The 13,111-nt window shown below is 32.3% G+C and overlaps 1 protein-coding gene across 17 annotated transcripts in view; it reads right to left on the bottom strand.

Moving 5' to 3' along the window:
- mark3a (MAP/microtubule affinity-regulating kinase 3a) overlaps window positions 1–6,475 on the bottom strand; it is a 70,329-nt gene extending 63,854 nt beyond the window's left edge. For 14 of the 17 annotated variants that reach the window (XM_059353858.1, XM_059353864.1, XM_059353863.1 and 11 more), the window contains exons 1-2: window positions 6,156–6,474; window positions 5,822–6,051 (exon numbers count right to left, since the gene is read on the bottom strand). In XM_059353858.1, coding sequence (XP_059209841.1) covers window positions 5,822–5,872 — 51 coding nt within the window. In that variant the 5' untranslated portion in view covers window positions 5,873–6,051; window positions 6,156–6,474. Of the gene's footprint in view, window positions 1–5,821 lie in introns of all 17 variants that reach the window. The other 3 variants (XM_059353866.1, XM_059353869.1, XM_059353859.1) reach the window with 2 other exon arrangements.
- Window positions 6,476–13,111: the final 6,636 nt, after the last annotated feature.

Below are 13,111 nucleotides of genomic sequence, written 5' to 3'. Positions count from 1 at the left end.
TTCACATATTTCTGCCTCATGTCTTCCTCATTTCATTGTTTTGGTCTAAACAACAGCTGGTTAGCAGCCAGGATCCATAAACAAACCATCTTTTTGTCTATTCAAATCATATTTTAAATTGTATTGTGTTTTAAAAGTTAATTTATTGCATTTTTGACTGATGAAAAACACATTAGATCATCAAATAATAAAATTTTTAAGTAAAAAAACAAAACATTTGCCATTTTTTTATGCTAAAATGTGAGATTAATTTGTGTTTTACTTTTCCATACATGATAATAATCTGAATATTTGGGATTTTTGGACTGTTGGAACAAACATTTTTAAAGCTTCAACTTGAGCTGTGGGGAATCACACGGGGCATTTCTCACTGTTTGACATTTTATTGACGAAACTATAAACTGAATGACAATAGTCGTAAGTTGCAGCGCCAATGTAAAAGGTGATAGAAAAATAAACTTGTAAAGTAAAATATAACATTATGTGGCCAGCAGCAACTTATCATATATAGTAATAGTGGGCATCCAGACTGACTGGAAACAGGATGTACAGCAGAGCAACAAAGGTTAATGAAGATAAAAGGGTCAATCCATAACAGGAGTCTGGTCCAGACAATCACCACACGGCTCTGATTTACACCAACAAAACTGTCAAAAATTAAAAGAATTTAAAAAATATTGATGCATATCGTCTCGTGATCATTTGAAATAATATTTATGCTTCTTAAATTATAAAAATGAAAAAAATACATGAATAAATTATTCAACAAATGAACCGAAGATTACATAAATAAATTATTTAAAAGGCAAATTCTGGTTTAAACTGCTTATTTATTTATTTACCTCTGTATTGATTCCCCTATTTAATTTTCCCACTATTTGGGGTTTTTAAAAATATATATTTTTATGCATTATTTTTTATTCATTAAACTATTTTTTTATGTATGCAATTAAATAATCCTGTAAAAAAAAAAAAAAAAAAAAAAAAAAAAAAAACTAATGTCCCATTATATTAATTCAACTTTCATTTTATGGTTAATATTTGTATAAAATAAAATGTTTAAAAAAATGTAATGGTTTTTGCACTTAATGTAGAGATAAAAACAAGAAAACCCCCATAAAAGAATGCAGTAAAACTAAGTTAAAACTTATTTTATGCATTGTTTTCTTTCTGCATTTTGTCTTTATTAAGCAGCTTTGGGGGTTGTTATTATTCAGGCTGCATCAGGTTTGCTCCTTTAATCAGAAATTAACTGCTCAGTGCAGGAGGAAGTCTGCTGTCATGATTTTGTGGTGAACCGCTCTGACAGCACCACCAACCATCAACGGAGGGATTGATTTTTTTTGGGTGCCATGCTCAAAAGCACCCCCTCTGTGTCCCAACAACTAAAAAAAAAAAGAAAAAAAAATAGTGATAGATACTCGGTGTGGCTTCAGTATCGACTGTGGGGCCGATGCCTCATTAACAGTGGCCGTGTCCTCTGCCCACCCCCAACCTAACTGACCCCATTATTCCCTCTGCTGACAATGAAAAGCACAGTGATAAAAGTGAAATGAATAACAAAAGTTTAGACTTAAATGCAAACCTACAATCTTTGAAAAAAAAAAAGCTGGCGCAGAGGTCAGACTTGATAAGCAAGAAACAGTAGCTCTACTTTATAGTTTTGCTCCACGGGGCACCAATCCAATTAAAAAACATTTACAGCTGCCACATAATTAACTCTTTAAGATACCGTGCAGATATCACAGCTAAAATAAGACTTCTTTAGAGAGACGACGCAACATAAAGTTACTGTAAAGTAGGACGTGGTCGCTATTAAGTTAAAAATCTCCGTGCCAATTGTTTTACAAGAGAGATAAAATGCAGTAAAGCACAATAAGGTCACTCTGCTCAGCAGCACACACTCTTTAAGTCACTAAAGGAATATTTTAGGCCTTCTACAGTGATAGCAGGGGGATAAAAATAGGATAAGGTCACTGTTGAATACCACAGACACGCTGCAAAAGAAAGGAAAAAAAGCCTGTGGGAAAATTAAAGTGCTTTTCTTTTCCCGTTCCAACAGATCATGTGCTAATCATAAAGGACACAGAAACAGCTAAAGTTAAAGTAAAAACAACATTCCCCATTTCCCCCCGGCTAGCAACTTGTTCTACGAGAAAAAAAGAAGGAGCAAAGTGTCCCCGTTTCATTTGATCCTTTCCTTTTCGGTGGTTACTCACGAGGCTGCGGTGTCTCCTGGCTGCCTGCGAGCCCGTCATGTTTCAACAGGAAAACACTGATGATGCCCATAGAGATTCCCACTACACCAGATTTTCCCAACTCAGAGCCCAGATAACCACAGAGAGAGAGAGGGAGACAGCAAGCTGATCCCAGTCAAGCCCGCGACTGGCAGACACACTGAAACCGGAAGTAGGGGCACTATCCTTTCAGATTAAAAGCAGCTGAAACCCGCACTGTAAAAACAAATATTTTCCAGAAATTTACTGCATTCTTTTATGGGGGTTTTCTTGTTTTTATCTCTACATTAAGTGCAAAAACCATTACATTTTTTAAAATTTTATTTTATACAAATATTAACCATAAAATGAAAGTTGAATTAATATAATGGGACATTAGGTTTTTTTTTTTTTTGTTTTGTTTTTTTACAGGATTATTTAATTGCATAATGGTCTTGAATGTTAAATTGCAGTGATTTCCATGTTTGAAAAAAAAATCTCAAATCATATTGCTGAATGTAAAATTAAGACAACTTTGTTTTTTTTTTTTAAAAAGGCAACATATATTTTTAAATACAGATATTTACTTTTTTTAATTATCTGCAAAATGACTTGCTTACTGTTATTTTACACTAAGTGCTTGCCATTTTTGCGGTCAGACTTTTTTTCTGCAAATCTTAAAATGCCTTTAATTCTTTTTAGATCTTTACCTTTTTTTGACACTTAATCTATCAACCGTTTAATTATTTTGTCAACGAAACATCCGCGGCTGCCTCGTCTGAGTCGATTAGTCAACAATTCTGTCATTTTGTTGATTCTCGGCATAGATTTCTTCAAGTAGTTTCCCTTTTAAGCGAAAATAACAGAAAAAAAGCAAAACGATGTGGACATGTGATGGGAGACTACAATGTGCATGCAGATGGTTGTAATATTACTTTATTTAAATGATCTGTAAATGTGAATGTAAAGTGCTTCTGAATGGAGAGTATTGTTACGACTTAATCAAATGAGCATACTTTTAACCAAAACAATGCAATAAGGCCTAATTTGGCTTTTTATGTGCTTTTTGAAATAGGTCGAATTTTTACAAATTGTACAAAAATCCGAAGCTTAACTAGTTTCCTTGATTTTTTCCTTTGTGCCGGTTTTGAGATGTCTTTTCTCTTCACTTTTGCAGCGTCTGAAACGGCCCATTTCTCCCTGCAGAGATCAATAAAAATTTCCCCACATCTTATCGCCCTCAGTGCTTTTGTTTGTGCAGGAGAAGTCTTATCTCCAGCTGACTCTCTGCAGCTACCATGATGAGTCATGAGATTCTGATGATATCACATGTAGACGTTACGTGTGGCTGCAGTTACACAGATCGGATACGGGCAGAAATAAAAGGGACGTATGGAAAGGATAAAGAGAAATGAAGGGCTATGTAGAGCTGAATTCATGCCAAACAGGACAAAATGCTCACAGGGATTAAATACGGCATGAAGAGAAAGTACAAAGCAGCTGTAGAAATAGTAGATTACATTTTAGATTAAGCTCAAGATAATAAATATGTACAGTGGCTTTCATTTCATAACGAAAGAGTTAAAAGTTCTGTAACACAGAAAGAATCAATAAAAATTAATAGCCAACAATGATTGATAAGCTCTTCATCTTGTCCGGCGTTAATCATGGTAAAATGTCAAACGTGCTGGTTCAACAGCTCAGCTGTAAAGATTTCCTGCTAGTTTCATTTTTATATAAATCCAGACAGATTTATCAGCTGACAGATATTATCATCTCATATGTGCCATTATTTTCACAATACATCACGCAGGAATCGTTGCTTGTTGTGATTTAGAAATGGTGTTAGCTATAAATATTTTTAATATTTTTTTAAATAGTCAGCAATTGACTGAAACTGAAGAGTAATGATGTTTATTTTATCCCCTTTTATTCATTATTTTTCTCAGATATCATTATAGAATAGGCTGCCAATGTAATACATTATTTAATAAAGTTTTATGATTGATAAAAGGAGCTCTATGGGTACCTGAGTGATAAAGCACGATTTTCTGTTTTCGACGATTTGTCCGAAACAAAATGGAATTTTAAATGTCATAAATTTTGGAAGACTGCAACGCACATTTTAAATAATACATTGATTACTCCATAATGAGAATAGTTTCAACCCTAATGATGAAAATAAAGGAAATTAATATAAATAAAAATGATTGACGGAAAGTGAAACTCCGACATTTTTGTTTGCTTGTTTTTTGTCAGAAAGTCACAAATCTTCCATCGTAAATGTGTCGCTTTAAGTAAAATATACGACTATTTGTCTTATTAGTAAAATTCACAGATAGCGATATTTCCAGTACCTTTTGTTAACATAACATACAAGCAATTTCACACTTATTTTTTGACGAACATCTTAAGCATTTTGTACGGATCTGACTGTCCACAATATATTCTCTTAACCTTAAAGTTATTTGTTACTATAAAATATTAAAATAAATTGCACTTTTGAAAACCCAATTAATGTTTTCAAATGTGCCCCTCAAAACTTCTGACGGAATATGTTTTTATGTAAATATGTATTTGTCAATATATATTATTCAAATATAACGTTTTCTCAGTCCTTGCTTTTTATTTCTTTTGACCCCTGTGTCTCACGTAAAGTGTGAATGGTTCTCTTGAAAGGCAGTATATAAATTTAAGTTATTATTATAATAATTATCATGCATTTTTGTCTCTTATATAAAGATATACATGTGCCAATACTGGTTACCTGAATATTTATATTTTATCCTTTTGTCACTGGTTCATATTCTATGTTTTCAATTTCTTTGAGCACTTTTAAATCCAAACAGAGTTATTGAGACCAATTCCACAATATGCACTTGTTTCTCACAACGTGTTTAAGGTCTGTGTCTTATGTAAATTTCTAACTGTATTTTGTGTTTACTGCCTCTTGGCCAGGGCTCCCTTGAATATTTCCTGGTTAAATAAAGGTTAAATAAAAAAAAATATGTTTAAGCGGCCAGGAAATAGTAAATAATTTGTTATGTTGCCATTATATCACAGGCTTGAGATTAGCTTAATTTTGAAAATCCTTCCCGGAAGCTACGTTGTCGCCAACTTGACAAAGCTCTCTCCGACGTTGGTGACGAGGGGGCGGGACCAATCAAGATCCATATTTGGAAGCTGAGCGGTTGAAAGCTTTGAGTGACAGCTCGGGAGAGCCAATAGCGAGCTTGGACAGAAACTACTGTTGCCTGCCAGAAGAACCAGCAGGCAAAGTCCTGTAGTTTTGTCCGAGGTTGGGCCTAAATATCCCGATTACATCCCATTTACCTGCAGTTACCTTTAAACTGAACACAAAAATATAATCTACAAGTAAATAAATCCTAATAGGAACATTTGATCAAATCAAAGGCGTAGAGGATATGCTTGTTTACGATTTGCTAACAAAGTGTGAAACAATTAGCCACCATTCAGTCCAATAATAATAATAATAATAACATAATCAGCAACCATTTCAGCCAAACATCCACCTCCTAATAAAAACAACTTAAGTAAATGTAAGAGCAGTTTATTAACCCAATAAACGACGCTTTTATACTCACACTTTCCGTCACCTTCTCGTTGACCGTCGGTAAAGGAGTTTTTGTTGACATCTTTTCTACTTGTCCCTTTCTTTCACCGGTCAAAAAAAGAAAAAAAAATCCTCCTTCAGTCCGACAAAGATGAGATTATTGCTTTGCTTTGCAGCTCTGCTCTCCGGGGGGAAACAGGCTCAGCATGGATCGTGACAATGTTCAAACCAAACCGGACGTGTTAGAGCCGAGCACCTGAACTGTGAGACACCCAAATAAAAATGTGAAGAAATTAAAAATCCACACTAAAGAAAACAATAATGTATTTCTTGTTTTTTTACTTATTTACATGGCGCGTACATACCGCTCATGGCCTCAACTCAAATCAGTGTCCGTCTGTCCGTTTGTGTCTGAGTCAGTGAAGCTAACTCAACTCACGTTAAGGCGCTGTCGGTCGCCACTTCCAAAAACAAAAATCACCCCGGGCTTTTTCCTTTTTTCACAAAAACAACAGCTCAAAAGGAGGCCATGGCGTCGAGTGTCACCTGCCGATGTTTCCTGGAGGGATTCAGAAGGTTTCAGTGGCTGAAATACTCGCCGTCGACTCGGTTTCTTCCATCTCCGACGGCCCAAAGTGAAGCTGCTCTGTCCGTTTTAGGTGGGACCAAAATGGCTACTCAGCGGCTGGGCTGGATTACGCTGCCTTCACGGACCCCCTCCCCGGCTCCGACGTCAGAGTGTTGTCATGAGCAGGCAAACAACCGACTGCTATTTTCATTATCGACAGAAGTATTCAAATGTTTTTACTTTAGTACAGCAGTGGGAAAGTATTTAAACTTTTGTAAATATTCATAACCTTTATTTAAGTAGCTTACAGTGGTGGAATAAGTAGTCAGATATTACTGAGTATTAAGATCGTTTATGTAAGTACAAAAGTATTTTATTTGACTAAAATAAAGATGGAAAAATATTCAGATCTTTTATTTAGGTACTGTAGTGAAAGAAGTACTCCTATCTGTTACCTTAGTACAGTGCTGGAAGAAGTATTCAAATGTTTTTACTTTAGTACAGCAGTGGGAAAGTATTTAAACTTTTGTAAATATTCATAACCTTTATTTAAGTATCTTACAGTGGTGGAATAAGTAGTCAGATATTACTGAGTATTAAGATCGTTTATGTAAGTACAGTTGCAAAAGAAAATCTTTAACAAGGACTTGGATATTTTGACTTAAATAAAGATGGAAAAATATTCAGATCTTTTATTTAGGTACTGTAGTGAAAGAAGTACTCCTATCTGTTAACTTAGTACAGTAATGGAAGAAGTATTCAAATGTTTTTACTTTAGTACAGCAGTGGGAAAGTATTTAAACTTTTGGAAATATTCATACCCTTCATTTAAGTAGCCTACAGTGGTAGAAGAAGTAGTCAGATATATATTTTTAAAGTACTGCGATTGTTTATGTATGTTCAGCTGCAAAAGAAGATCTCAGATATTTTTACTTAAATATAGACGGGCAAGTATTCAGATCTTTTAGAAATGTCCATATTCTTTATTTTAATATCATTTATTTAAGTAGCCTACAGTAATTCCTAAATTCAGATCCTTTATTTAAGTACAGATGTGAAAGAAGTACTCCAATCTTTTACTTTAGTGGAAGAAGTATTCAGTTGTTTTAGAAATATTCATATCCGTTATTTTTAATATAATTCATTTAAGAAGCCTACAGTACTTTTTTCACAATTGCACTTAAAAGACTTGAATTTCAGATCTGTTATTTAAGTACAATTGTGAAAGAAGCAGCCAACTCCCATCTCTTACTGTAGTACAGCAGTGGAAATGCATTAAAATCTTTTGTAAATATTTGTAACCTTTATTTAAGTATCTTACAGTGGTGGAAGAAGTAGTCAGATATTACTGAGTATTAAGATTGTTTATGTAAGTACAGTTGCAAAAGAAAATCTTTAACAAGGACTTGGATATTTTGACTTAAATAAAGATGGAAAAATATTCACATCTTTTATTTAGGTACTGTAGTGAAAGAAGTACGGTAACACTTTACAATAACCATCTAAGTGATGTTTATAGATGGTTTATAAACCAATTATTATGAACCATTTACAAATTTCTATACATATTTAATCTTTAAATGTTTTCAAGCAATTTCTTAAAGGTATACGAATCATTTTGAAATCATTTACATACTTAATATGGTGTTAAAAATGTTATAATGACTGTAAAGCTATTAATAAACTAATAATTATGTTTGTTTATGGTAAAGTAATCTATTTGGCATTTATAAAATATAGTTCAACATTATTACATTTTCTATTCACCATTCTAAATGGCCTATATACGGTTTATAAATGATGATTAAACATTAATAAACTATCTGTTTATCATTTATAAATGGTCTATTTACATCTATAAATGATGGTTATTGTAAAGTGTTACCAGAAGTACTCCTATCTGTTATTCAAATGTTTTTATCTGTGGTGGAATGTAACTACGTACATTCACTCAAGTACTGGACTTAAGTACAGTTGTGCTTTACTTGAGTATTTCCACATATGTAACTTTATACTTCTACTCCACTACATTTAGCTGACAGCTTTAGTTACTTTTCAGGTCGAGATTTGACACAAAAAATAGGATTTAATATGATTATTCATGTTTTATTTTAAATTAAACCGCACAACAGTATATTAAGCAGTTAAATGAGTCCTACCTTGAGAAAATTCAAACACTGCTTGCCTAAATGTATCAATAATAATACAATAATATATTCAGAATATATAAAACAATCTGAGTGGGTCCATTCTGCATCATGAGTACTTTTACTTTTGATACTTTAAGTACATTTTGATGCTGATACTTTTGTACTTTTTACTTCAGTAAGTTTGAATGCAGGACTTTTACTTGTAGTGGAGTAATTCCACAGTGTGCTATTAGTACTTTTACTTATCTGAATACTTCTTCCACCACTGGTTTTTACTTAAGTTCATTAGCGGAGGTATTTACATTTTTTCCTTAAGAATGGAGGTAGAAAACTACTCTGATACTTTCCTGAAGTAATAATTAATATTATTACTAATAAATACACAAAGGAGCCTTTAAAATGTTGTGGTACATCAAAGAAGAGGCAACTTGAGATCTTGTCAAATAAAAGAAGTTGAGTGGAAGTACAGAGGAGCATAAAATGGAAATACTCCAGCAAAGTAAAAGTACTCATTTTAATTACTTTATTTACTGCTGGATGGTTAATTTATAGTATATCATAATAATTTATTAGTCGATTATATTTTATATTTATATTTTATGTTAGTAATCTGAATCTGCAAAGTAACTAAAGGTATGCAAAATAAATGTAGTGAAGTATAAAGTAGTAAAGTACCTTAAAATCTATAAAACGGTACAGAAAGAAGATTAATTGCACTTTTAAATGTATTATTTTCTTAATTATTGATTTAAAAAAAACAATTATTATGCAAAAGTAGACGCAATCCTAAAGCAAGATACTTTTCATGTTTGAGAAACTAGATATAAAATATCCCATATATTATTATATATATTTTTTTCTTCTTAATAAATAAAATAATTTTTACTGATTCCATCTTGTGCATGGTTCTCGCAGGTGTGAAAATATGGTCTTAGAAAACTAAAAAAAACTATCAAGACAAGACACACTAAAATGCATTTTTTTTAAAAACATGGTCAGATGTATTTTTAAATGACATTTTACTTCTTCTACTTCTCCTCTATTGTCTTCATAATCAATTTTTTTGCTATTGGTTAATCAGGGGGTTGTACAATTTTGAGTTTTTATGGCTATTTTTCTCCAATAACATGTCTTTTTTTCAGCAGTAGTTGAAAGAAAACACTTAAGGTGTATATTTGACTATATTTTGTAGATTTCTCCTAAATTGACATCAATCATCAATCAATCATTCTGTTGCAGCGTGTAACAAGCTCCCTCTCTTCTGCACAATATGTGTTTTACATTTTCTTTATTATATTATATATTTTGCTGTGAATTACATTCAATATCTTGCCTTCAAATAGTCATTTCCATTAAGAATGCATGAAATCTTTAAAGGACATTTCCTCAAAATGAGCTTTCTCTCAAAAATCTCAACTTCAACTCCACTTACAGACACCAAACTGACCAGTTTTATTCCATATTTTATTCCAAACTATATTCTGAAGGTTTTTACAACCAACTATACCCTGATTTATACGTTTGGTTTCTAAAAACATGAAGAAAATAGTTTTGATTTTTTAAAAATGGATTTTGACAGTTTTTTCTGATTTGTGAAATGGTAATATCCCAATTTATCTCAATCTAATATAAAAACAAAATAAGACAAGATCACTTTGAAATTTGCTTGATCCAAGGTTTAGATTTATGTCCTGGAAATATATGCAAATTAGTTAACGCCTCATTTGCATATCTGAACATAACATTTCAGAAAACTTGTAAGGCAAAAAAAATATTGTCTTAATGTAAATAACAAACAGGGGAAGTTTGATGGTGACATCTATAAGTATTTTTGGTAACACTTTCTATGAAGACTACATCTATAGTGCATTATGAGCGCATTCATAGTGAATTATAATGCTCATTATAATCAATCATAATGCATTATAACTGCATTCATAAACACATATAAAGCTTCATGATGCACTATATCAACAGTTATAAATATAGCTTATAATGACTTATAAATCCAAGTGTCTTTTGAGTGCTCTTGACTGGTTATAAACTACAGGCTGACTGATGAGGCTTATAATACATTACAACTACTCATACCCCTCTATACACACACCTCAACAATTAATTGTTATAAGGACTCATAGGATGCCATAAGTATAAATAAATGATCAATATATGCTTTAAGTAAAGTGAGGTTCATATAGACGCATCTATAATGCAGCATAGCTAATCATGATGTTTCATTGTTGGCGTTAAGTAAAGTGTAACACATTTTCATTAGCTATACTGATCATGAATATCATGAAGCTTTATATGTGTTTATGAGTGCAGTCATAATGCATTATGATTGATTATAATGAGCATTATAATTCACAATGAATGCGCTCATAATGCACTATAGATGTAGTCTTCATAGAAAGTGTTACCGTATTTTTTTTTTTTTTTAAATCACCTGTAGTGTCTGCTGTCACACTGAGGTTTCTTTGTTAGTGCCTGTATTTCCGACGGCCCCTGAAGGCAGCGTCAGTGAGCCCAGCTGAGCGGGTGGAGGAAGTGAGGAAACCGGCTGACCTGCGTCCCATTGGAGCAGAAAGTACAGAGAGGACCGTCATCAGCAGGAGGAAACGTCTCTGTGGGGACCTACTGGGCTTCAATGGGAAAAAGTTTTTGAACAAATTTAAATATTAACCCTATAAAGCCAAGTGTATCATATTAGATACACAGTGGTGGAATGTAACTAAGTACATTTACTCAAGTACTGTACTTAAGTAAAATTTTGAGGTACTTGTACTTTACTTGAGTATTTCCATTTTATGTAACTTTATACTTCTACTCCACTACATTTAGAGGCAAATGTTGTACTTTTTACTCCACTACATATAGCCAGCAGCTTTAGTTACTTTTCAGATCGGGATTTAACATGAAAAACATGATCGGTTTAAAGTTTAAAGTGACATTTTCTAAATTAGACCTCATAAAAGCATATTAAATAGTTAAAATGAGCCCTACCTTGAGAAAATAAAATGCTGCTTATATAAATGCATCAATAATAATTATCAAATAATATATTGAGAATATATTTAACAATCTGAGTGGGGTCATTCTGCAAAACGAGTACTTTTACTTTTGATACTTTAAGTACATTTTGATGCTGATACTTTTGTACTTTTACTTCAGTAAGTTTTGAATGCAGGACTTTTACTTGTAGTGGAGTAATTTCACAGTGTGGTATTAGTACTTTTACTTAAGTAAGGGATCTGAATACTTCTTCCACCACTGTAGATACAGTAATTTTTGAGACCTCTACATCACCATCTACTACATGTGTTGAAGATAAACAAACTGAGCAACAAATTGCACAAAAATATCAGATGTAGCAAAAATTATATGCAGGTTCCACCAGTGGATCAGTTATCGCTGCATTAAAAAACTTCATATCTGCAGATGTATGATGTTGTGTTATATGGAAAAAATATGTGTTTTGCATGTTTGAGGAAAAAGGAAAAGTCAAAGTCTTAATAGGTTAAAAATGTTAGGTTTTATATGTTTTTGTTAGTTCAAGGAAAACAATCTGTGAGCAACACATTGCACAAAAAGACCTGATGTATCAAATATGATACAAATTAGAATTCATATATGCAATTTATTTATTTTTTAAAATACGTCAGCAGGTTAATAAGCACTCGGTTTTTAAAAAAAATAAAAAATAATTATTTCATGGTTCAGGCTTTATAGGGTTAAAGGGAGGAAACCAGTGTTGGAAGAAGTATTCAGATCTCTTACTCAAGTCAAAGTAAATACCAAACTGTAAAATACTGGGGAAAAAAGACTGTTTTCAGCATCAAAATGTACTTAAAGTATCAAAAGTAAAAGTACTCGTGATGCAGAATGGAGCCTCTCAGATCGTTTTATATTTACTAAATATATTGTAACATTATTAGTATTGATGTATCTATGCAAGCAGTTGTAAAAGTTATTTCACCTTTTAAAATATCAAGTTTTTGTCAGCTAAATGTAGTGTAGAGTACAAACCAAAACAAGTTGGGATATTTGTGTAAAATTAAAAATACAATAAAAACAGAATGCATTAAATTCAGAATGAGCTTATATATTTACAATAAAGAAATCAAATCAGTGCATGCTGATTTTATTTATATTTTAATCAGGATTTATAAATAGAGAACAATCCACAAACATGTATTTGTTTATGTTGTGTTTAAATAAGTACATTTTTATTTTCCTCCTTTAATAATCCTTCACTTCCTGCATATTTGGAATACAACTGCAGCTGGTGATTTTTATTATCAATGAATTGTGACGTCCAAAAAATGTCAGAAAACGGTGAAAAAAATTGGAGAATTTGAAATTTACTCTAATTTTTTGTATTTTATTTAATTTCAAATGTGATAGGGAAGCTTTTAGATAACCTGCAATTGTTCACACTGCAGGAGTCTCTACTGTAATAAACCAGTTATTTTTGCAATTTCTTTTGTTCCATAAAGAATATTAAACAAAGTTACAGCTCACATTCTGCTGGAAAAATAGTTCATTTTTTGTTATTATGGAACCTAAAATCCAAGGCACACTAAAATGTCTTTATTGTACATGG

The sequence above is a fragment of the Centropristis striata genome, chromosome 16 (assembly GCF_030273125.1).
Source record: "Centropristis striata isolate RG_2023a ecotype Rhode Island chromosome 16, C.striata_1.0, whole genome shotgun sequence".
NCBI classification, from domain to species: domain Eukaryota; kingdom Metazoa; phylum Chordata; class Actinopteri; order Perciformes; family Serranidae; genus Centropristis; species Centropristis striata.
Note: the sequence above shows the minus strand (reverse complement) of the source record. Positions and strands in the feature narration are given on the sequence as shown.